The sequence below is a fragment of the Mixophyes fleayi genome, chromosome 8 (assembly GCF_038048845.1).
Source record: "Mixophyes fleayi isolate aMixFle1 chromosome 8, aMixFle1.hap1, whole genome shotgun sequence".
NCBI classification, from domain to species: Eukaryota; Metazoa; Chordata; class Amphibia; order Anura; family Limnodynastidae; genus Mixophyes; species Mixophyes fleayi.
Genome location: NC_134409.1, coordinates 18,251,209 through 18,261,300, shown reverse-complemented (window position 1 = coordinate 18,261,300; position 10,092 = coordinate 18,251,209). Strand labels below are relative to the sequence as shown.

The 10,092-nt window shown below is 41.7% G+C and overlaps 1 protein-coding gene across 1 annotated transcript in view; it reads left to right on the top strand.

Moving 5' to 3' along the window:
- Positions 1-2,982: 2,982 nt before the first annotated feature.
- The window catches only part of DDAH1 (dimethylarginine dimethylaminohydrolase 1), a 63,079-nt gene continuing 55,969 nt past the window's right edge, over positions 2,983-10,092 (top strand). The window contains exon 1 of the mRNA XM_075182023.1: positions 2,983-3,317. Within this exon, the coding sequence (XP_075038124.1) occupies positions 3,018-3,317 (300 nt within the window). The 5' untranslated portion in view covers positions 2,983-3,017. The remainder of the gene's footprint in view (positions 3,318-10,092) is intronic.

The following is a 10,092-nucleotide window of genomic DNA, read 5'->3' as shown; positions in this document are numbered from 1 at the left end:
CCCCTATTTCATGGAGTCTCCCTGATATTCAGGGAGAGTTGGCAAGTATGAGTTGGGTGGATAGAAGGAATTTCTTGTAGATTACAGATTTGGGGGCTTACAGAGTTGCGAAACGGGAGTAACTTACTCTTAAAAAAAGAAAATGGGTGTATTTTTGCCCGAATGCAGAGCTGTACACATTTTGAGATGAGCAGCATATATATATATTGCCTAGTTTACTATAAGTCTTCATCAGCATGTATTTGAACCTGCCTTGTAGCAGGTACAAAACATATTCTTCCTGACAGGCTTATACGGGAGTCTCTGCAGGTTTGTGTGAACACACCTTTAGTGGATTTGCACACTCCTTTCCTTCCCCGTCCCACTTCTCCTGGCACAGGCGGGCAGAAGTGCCAGCCTTGCGCAAGTCTACATATGAGCATGTGTGTGCGCCCACTTTCTGGGCACGTGCAGACAATTTGTAAACGCATCTAAGTGCAAAGCAATCTATTTGTATTTTAACATGTGTTAAAAAAAAAATGCATTGCAATTGTCGTTGTGTACGTAGCTTCAGTATGAAGACTTTGAAATAAATTTTCGCTCTTTCCACCATTCACTTTTTCAGTTGGTTCACAAACAGGGGACTGGTACAGAGGACTATGAAGTAGGGGTGCACCTACAATGCGGCACTTGGTGCTCACCCCAAAACACTTTGGTTTTACACTAGTGCACCTCAATGGTCAGCACCGCAATGGGGCAGCCTTCACAAACTTAGCTTAATGGGCACTTAAACATGCAGAGATCTGGGAAGCTCTTTATTGGGCTGCACCCAGTCTGTGGGACAACAAGACCCTTACACAACAAGACTTTCCATTAGCCTGAGAGGAGTACTTAAAATGTAAATAAATGTGCAGTAATTAAATTATGCAAACTAGTCCTGATGGAGAAGGAAGTCCGTCAAAGTCTCCTGGCACTGCATCGTTCAGGCAGTGCCATGGCAGCAATGTTGGTAGCTCTACATTACTTCAGGCCTGTGGCTCTCCAGGTGTTGTGAAACTACAAGCCCCAGCATGCTTTGTCAGTAGATAGCCAGCCGATAGCTGACAGGGCATGCTGGGTCTATATTAGAGAATTTAGACTGTAAGCTCCAATGGGGCAGGGACTGATGTGAATGAGTTCTCTGTACAGCGCTGCGGAATTAGTGGCGCTATATAAATAAATGATGATGATGATGATGATGATGATGACTTGTAGTTTTACAACACCTGGCCTGAAGCAATGTGTATAGCTGCCAACATTTTAAAATAGTTTACAGGGAGGCTACGATGCCAAGCCCTGAGCGATACAGTGCCAAAGACTCTTGACATACGTTCATTCTCCATCAGAACCAGTTTGCTGCATTAAATTATTGCATAGTTTTATTTGCATTTTAAATACTCATCTCCAATAAAATTGAATAGACAATCGCAAAAATAACAATTGCATTCAACATTGCGTTATTCAGAACTTGGCAGCATCACCTCTCTGAAAATTATTTTAAAATGTTAGCAGCTATACATTAATTCAGAACCCGTGGCTCTCCAGGTGTTGTGGAACTACAAGTCCCAGGATGCACTGTCACTTATCGTCTGGCTATCTATTGGCAAAGCATGCTGGGGCTTGTAGGCTTCACGACAGCTGGAGAGCTGCAGGTTGGCCAGGCTACATTCATCTCTATGGGAACCTCACTGTCTGTACTCACTGACGTTTTGATTCATGTGCTGGATACAGGACGGTATTATAAGCTGCGTTCAGATCTGGCCAGTGTAATAAATGTCAGTAGACAGACAGGGCTAGATTTATTAAGCTGCGGGTTTGAAAAAGAGGGGATGTTGCCTATAGCAACCAATCAGATTCTAGCTCTCATTTTGTAGAAAGTACTAAATAAATGACAGCTAGAATGTGATTGGTTGCTATAGGCAACATCCCCACTTTTTCAAACCCGCAGCTTAGTAAATCTAGCCCACAGTGTCTTTCGCCTATGGATCAATGCTATTTATGATCAGTTCATGCCGTCGTCAGCGACCCTAATTGCCTGGTGGGAGCCACAGAAAATTTTGCAGTGGATAGATGTAATTATAATCTGTATATTATCTTAAAATCCATTATTCATTAACACGCTATATAGAGCCAGTGTTAACAGCTAAAGTATATATGACATTAAGGGGCATATTCAATTGACGGCGGGATCGCCGAAAATCCTGCGCTCAAAAAATATTACCGTTAATACGGTAATCCTGCGCATAAAAACCGTTAATACGGTAATTTGCGGTAATATTTTTAGAGCGCGGGATTTTCGTCGATCCCGCCATCAATTGAATATGCCCCTTAGAATTATACATGATCCCAACACCACAGTGTATTTACCAAATATAATGTAAATATTTTTACAACAAGGTTGGGATAATTATAAATTACTATGACTAGAATAACAGGATTAATACCCATGTTTTCTATTAATTATTTGGGCTATAATTGGGGGATTTTTAGCACATGTGTCCTTCAATTTAAAATGTAGGTGCTTAATTAAAATGACCTCTCTGAATTAAATAAAGCAATTGACAATTTTCTTTTGCATTTTATTCAAATGATTTAGATGGGACTGTACTATATGTGGCTGCTATGTAAATACAACTCCTAACAGCACATATAGTTTGAACATGAAATGCTTTGGAGAAATATTGTCCTGATCTAGCTACAGTACATATAGATGATCCATTTGTTTAGATGAAGAAGCTATGAGCTGTCTTTACAATTTCAGTAACAGAGTATCAACCCACAGAAGGTGGGAGCTACACCCCAAGATGTTAACACCCACCAATCAGGAGGCTCTAGTAGCTGTCAGTCAAAACAGTCAATGATCCAATGTAGACATTCCTTACAGTGTTACAATCAGGAGCTGGCTTGCAGCCAGATATACTTAGGCATTGAATCAGCCTTTTCTGACCCTTTTGCTGTGTGGTTTATTTTCTTGGCTGTTCTATACACTACTTGCTGCCATGGCTCAAAAAAGTGCATCAAGATTTGGAGTGTACACACATGCCATAGTACGTGCCATTCCTGAATCCTTGTGCTTGGAAGCTTTAAGGATAGAGAATGAAAGCATGGTTGATTTAACCCGAGCTAGACAACACCATGACCGCTATGTTGAGGTGCTGAAGAACCAATTGGGTCTGAGCGTAGTGGAACTGTCCACGGAGGAAAGTCTTCCAGATGCCCCATTTGTGGAAGACATAGCCGTTGTATGCGAAGGGACAGCTCTGATTACTAGACCAGGGGCGCCCAGCAGAAGAAAAGAGGTATTGTACCCCACATGTTACTTACTATATATGGGATTTAACAGCAGAATCACTGGTCTAAATAAATAATTGGGATATCTAAGTTGATGGTTTTGCATGTAATGTGCGCAGTATAGAATTTAGAATACTGATCCATAGATTGTGAGCTTGCAGGCAAGGCCCTCTTACCTCTCTGTCTGTCTGTATTACCCAGTATTGTTTTATTACGGTGTTTGTTCCCAATTGTAAAGCGCTACAGAATTTGCTGGCGCTATATAAATAAATGATGATGATGAATACTGATATTGCTGAAGTGTAACTGCTTGAAAATCTATTGTCAGCGAGAACTATGATGTGTTTCACTTGTTGGGACTGATGCCTGGGATGAGATAGCAAGACAGAAAAGTAATTTCACTTAACATATACAGATAATTTATTATCTGCATTCCTTAGGATGATATTAGAAGGGAACATTGAACGCTGGTGCTTTTCTAGCTAGAAAATCACTATTGTTCCTAGGGGTAATTCAGTTGCTTGGGGAGTCCCATCTGAACCTTGCCCAAAGTGCGATAGCTTCATGTATTACGATAAGCAAAACATTGCTGATTATTGCTCGCACCCCTAACATCCCACTGAGTCTCGTCCTATGAGTCTCCAATGGGACTTTGCTGGTAATTGAATTTCCCTCTAGAGTTCAGACAGCTCCGTGCTGACACATGAAGTGAACATCCTAAATAAATCCTAAATAAATTTAGAAGAAAAAAAGTACTCCTGCCCAAGGCACGCCTTGGGTTAATTTTCTTAGCACCTTTTACCAGGGATTAATTATTGTGTCCACATTAGAACCAAACACTAAGGGTTGAATTCCGTTAGCCGCGATGTTCCGCTGCAAACATCTTCAGGTACTACGGTATCGTAACATCTCGGATTTCTATGGGGTGCGAGGAGAAATCTGCAATGTTACATGTTACTTCACCACCATTCCGGAGGCACCCAGCAGCTAATTGAATTCTCCCCTAAATGTTATTTATATAGCGCCACTGATTCCACAGCGCTGTACAGAGAACTCACTCGCATCAGTCCCTGCCCCCATGGAGCTTTCGGTCTAAATTCCCTAACACACACACACAGACAGAGAGAGAGTCAGACTAGGGTCAATTTTGATAGCAGTCAATTAACCTACTAGTATGTTTTTGGAGTGTGGGAGGAAACTAGAGCACCCAGAGGAAACCTACGCAAACACGGAGAGAACATACAAACTCCACACAGATAAGGCCATAGTCGGGAATTGAACTCATGACCCCAGCGCTGTGAGGCAGAAGTGCTAACCACTGAGCCACCGTGCTGCCCCATTAATGTATTGATGTAGTTAATTGTATCAATATACTTATGTATGATATACAAAGTAGCTCTTGCTGTTACTTCAGTTCCTGATGTAACAGTAACACATACACCTCTCCTGTCACGTGGCAGTGCATCCATTCTATAGACGTGTGTGATAGGGGAATGGTATTTCCCATTCAATTTAATGTGTCAGCACAGAGCAAAATTGCTACAGTTCATAGCGTTCAAACTGCTCTCTGTTGATAAGTTGAAGTGAATGGGCAACGTTTCATTTCTGTAACATAGTACTGCAGTCAACATTTTTTGAGCTCCTGTGTGATAAACGGAGGAGCGTTTCCCATTCACTTCAGTGGGTCAGCATGGGGCCATTTGAGAGTGATGTACGCTGGTGCTTTTCACACCGCTCTTACAGCAGCTTTCATAAAAGAAAGACGATCTTATTCATAGAAGGATAGATGTGATAAGGTTGAGAAGCTCATATGAGTCAATGTCTAAATGGGTTTGACATTTGGAAGGTAACCCAGAATCCACAGGGGCAACAACCGGCCTTACCCCAAAAAAAGTTCTCATCCGGGAGACCTTGGAACCTGAATAGACCTTTATTATTTCGACAGAGAAAGAGACTCCCTTGCTGAAACGTAATGTCCTATGTAGAAGAGGTAGGGGATTTTCGATGTAAAGTTGAAGGATTCTGGTCCAGACACCCCGATAAGTCGATGCAGACAGAAATTGGCTGCCAATGTAAATAGATATAGAACAAAAAGTGGAGCCACCATGAAACAAGAAGACTTATACTAGGCAAACAGGTTAAAATAATTGCTGGGCTTGGAACAAGAGAAAAAGCAGGTACTACGACTGTAAGGTATTTTTAACAGTTATCTGGTCTTGAACAAACCTATAATTAATGATACCCTGTCTTAATGAATTCTGCATTACAGGTCTTAAACCTTTCCCAGCCTAGGGATATTGAGGTTCCTTCGGTAGCGGTTTGAGAGGATTTAATAAAATTTAAGCAGGTTGTGCTGTGGCCAACTTCATTTGCACGTTGTGATGACAAAAAAGGTGGTACAGCTGCAAGAATCGGGATCAGGTTGGTCTAGAAAAACTGCAAGTAAATCCTGTTCACAGGACATAAGTACAGCTAAATACATTTCATCCAGGAAAATGGAAAATAGTGCGCACTCAGTTGCATAGTAAATCCCTTCCTATGTGAATAAAAGGAAGAAAACATAGGGCTAGATTTACTAAACTGCGGGTTTGAAGTGGAGATGTTGCCTATAGCAACCAATCAGATTCTAGCTTTCATTTTCTAGAATGCACTAGGATAGCTAGAATCTGATTGGTTGCTATAGGCAACATCTCCACTTTTTCAAACCCGCCGTTTAGTAAATATACCCCATAGTGATCTATGATGGGTCCAGTGGTCACTGAGAGGGTGGTGGAGAAATAGGGTGGACAATAGGCTATTTATAAACACAGTCGCAGTTTCACAGGAGAGTGGAACAGAAGAGAATTCTGAAGATTTCAATTACGACTAAGGGGTAAATGTATCATACCCCGGTTTTTGCAACTTGCGGGAGATCGCCGTGTTCGCAGCTTAAATTTAAAACGGCGCTGCCTTGTAAAGGGAAGTTTCCCTTTTCAAGGCAGCGCCGCTTTAAATTTAAGCTGCGAACACGCCAATCTCCCACGAGTTGCAAAAACCGGGGTATGATACATTTACCTCTTAGTCTCCTGTGTCTGTCAAACATTCTACATTAAACAAGAAACTGAAGGACCTGATTCGTCTAAGAGGACAAAGGGTGCAATAACTGTGTCACTGGACCCATACAGTAGTCATTGAAGTTGGCTATTTTTGGGGTACAAGGAAGGATCTGTTGTTTTTTGTTTGGACATTGTTCTATCAATGCTCTACATGTCCTTAATAGTGTATTAGGGTCAATTTGAGGCTAAAATCCTAGTCACCCCCCCCCCACACACACACACACACCTCTGCCCCATATATTAAACTGTCCAGGGTTTATCCAATTTCTTTGTGCCACCAAAGGATGTTGGTTGGAAGGAAGAAGTTATACCAAGGGCTAGATTTACTAAGCTGCGGGTTTGAAAAAGTAGGGGTGTTGCCTATAGCAACCAATCAGATTTTAGCTGTCATTTTAAGAATGTACTAAATAAATGAAAGCTAGAATCTGATTGGTTGCTATAGGCAACATTCCCACTTTTTCAAACCCGCAGCTTAGTAAATCTAGCCCCAAGTGTATGACCCACAGTGGTGGGGTCTCTGTATGATGAAATCAGAAATATAAACAATAGTAAATAGCTGTGAAGTGGAGAGATATTATTCTGCTTTTCTTCTTAAATGAATCTTTCTCTTATAAAATGGGCCTAGACTTCTTAAATTTGACTGTTCCTGTCTTTTAGTAGCTTCATGTTGCCAATCAAAATTAGCTTTCCATTAAGAAGCAGAGATTGTCAATGACTCCTTGGAGGATTTTTAATCAGACCTTCTGGGGGAAACTGTCACATTAATTCCCATTTTGTTAATTTGTTTCAGCCCTTTGGATACTTACAATTCTCTCATGATACACTGTGGGAGGCCGGTGTGCCTAATGGCACACATTTATTGATGCACGTCCCTATCTTATAACCTATCCATTAATGTCTTCAATCACCCAACAAATAGAAATTGTTGCTGTTAGTACTAAGGGGCAAATAGGATAATTCCAGTTGTCTCCAATTCCGTTACTATGGCAACATAGGAGAAATTAGAATACAGAAAACCTTTGCCAGGCATGTGTGCCGGGCATACCAGATCTCACAGTCTGTGGTTCCAGGCATTGTATTTTATTACACAGCGCTGTGCAGAGAATATTTGTCACTCATATCTTTCCTTGTCCAATTGGGGCTTACATTATAAATTCACTAACGGACAAGCACACCCACACATATTAGGGTCCATTTTAATCAGCGGCCAATTAACTTACCAGTATGTTTTTGGACTATGGAAAGGAACCAGGGCACCCTGAGAAAACCCCATGTAAACACGGCAATAACATGCCAGCTCCACCTAGATTGGATCCTGAACCAGACTCATGACCCCAGGGCTGTGAAGCAGCAATACTGCAATATATTCTAGGTCAGATGTAGTTAGCTTTGGCAGGGAGAAGGGAATTGTAGATCAACCGCTAGGTCCCTTGCCTCTTTTGTGGTTCCAAAGCTACACCCAGGTACAGTTTAGCTTTATCTAGCCTATTTTCTCCAGGCATCTACATAACACTTCTAACACAATGTAATTGTGGAATTCAGGCTTCTACGTGGGAATGTTCTTGAGTCACGTTTATTTAAGAATCCAGTATTCACCCAGCAAGTTACTTTATAATCTTCTTCATTACACGGTCCTTTCTTTAGGTTGTTATAAAAAAAAATTCCTATGTATATATAGTATATCAGAAGTTGAACTTGCCCATCTTGAATATAAACAAAATAATGAAATCTCACAATTGCACCCCTCAGAGTCTGGTCTGATGATGCGTTCGGGGGCAGTGTCCTTTGTGTCCTATCGAAGACCAAGTTCTCATCCGAGGACCCCAGAAGCAGTTGTTTCAATTGGCCATTGAGGAAGGGTTGAGAGTCCACCTTAATCCTGTCATTGTTCTGATGGTTGTGGTTTTTGGTATCTTCAGCTTTGGATTTTAAATCTTCTATGTCGGTTTGGAGGGATGAGTGTACTTTTACTGCCACTTCTTGATAGCGGCAGACCTCATCCACTTTGGGCTTGAAGCCTCTGCGCGGAAACCCAGTGTTGTCTATTCGGCCTAGAAATTGTCCACAACTGCTTGGATCTCGGTGTGAAACGCAAACACCTCCCACAGCACATCTGTAATTGGCTTTGACCTACAGCTTGAGAGTCGATGTGGAGGTGTAGCAAACCCTACACTCTGCCTGTGCATTGCTTCAGCGCTGATGGTAATGGTGTAGATTAAACAAGGTTAACAACTGCATCAGTGCCCTGGGCCAGGGCGAGCTATATGGGATAAAGGCTGTTTGGGTATTTCTCTGTCTCTGTCATTTCAGAAGAACCAACATAGTCTGTTGAGCAGTAGGAGGTTTTCTAAATCAGGGGCACTGAGACGATCTCTGTGCACAGTATTCCCGCAGGAAAATACCTATTGTCGCTTTCGCTAGTCCAGAGCTTGGAGGTGGCGCAAATTGTACCCAGGGACTTCTAGCTAAGGTTCAAGTTATGTCCGATTGTTTTGGACTGTAGATGTCTGGGCATGTATAGTAAAGCAACTGCGGAGAAGGGGGCAATGAGTTCTGTTTCTAATTCCTGGTCAACACCGTAATCTTGACTTAATAGCCATCCTGAGATATATCTACATGGTCGAGTGGGCAAAAGCTCTAATATTTGGGAAGCCAATCCCTCCCGGTCTCTTGCCTAACTATAATTTGTTCTTGCTGATCCTTGGGTCGTTATTTCAATATATGAATTCAGTGAAAAGTTTTGTGCGTCTGCAGGCGTTTTAGATACAGCTTGGCAGCTCTAAGGTTAAAGCTAGTTTTTTTTATTTGTTTCTATCACTTTATAGCCTATTAAAAAAAAATCATTTTTTTAAATGGCTGTATATTTTATAATGAAGTAATCAGGATTTTCTTAGTAATATATTAGATAAAGCGTTGTATATTTTATAATGAAATAATCAGGATTTTCTTAGTAATATATTAGATAAAGCGTTGGATTTGCTGTTTTTTTGGGGCCAGTACAATTTTACTATCTGCATTCTGGATAGTGCCTGCTGTATTAAATGTGAGCTAAACTGAAACAAAGGGAAGAGAGAAATAATATGTGCTACTACCTTTTGTTATGCTAATTACCAGGGACGTGGTCTTCAGCAAGCAGAACACTGGCCACAGTTTATTATTATTATTATTATTCATTTTTATTTATAGGGCGCCACAAAGTATCCGTAGCGCCGTACAAGGACAAACAATGGCACAGTACAAGGTGAAACAGCACAGTACAAGTAACAAACAGTAAGCACTATAACTCTGGGGGCTCAGGCACAGCATGAAAGAGAGGGAGGGAGGGGAAAAGTGAGTACAGGCAGGTAACTATGGCCCAAGAGGGTGGGCACGGATGACAGGTTGAGAGTCACTGAGGGGAGCGGAGAGAAGCGAGAGGAGACAGAGGGCAGAGGGACTGAGAGGAGGTGAGCTGAGTAGCTGGAGAGCGCAGTTAAAAGTGATGGAAACAGAAGGTAGGAGAGCCCTGCTCAAAGGAGCGAACAATCTAAAGGGAGGGGAAGACAGACAGACACATGGATGAGACGGAGAGACGGGAGGAAGGGGGAGAAGGGAATTCAGTTGTTCAGAATGTTCAGATCTCTGCACATTGGCAACAGACAGGGAGACAAACTGCTCATTGGATGCAACGGGAATCAATACGTTTACA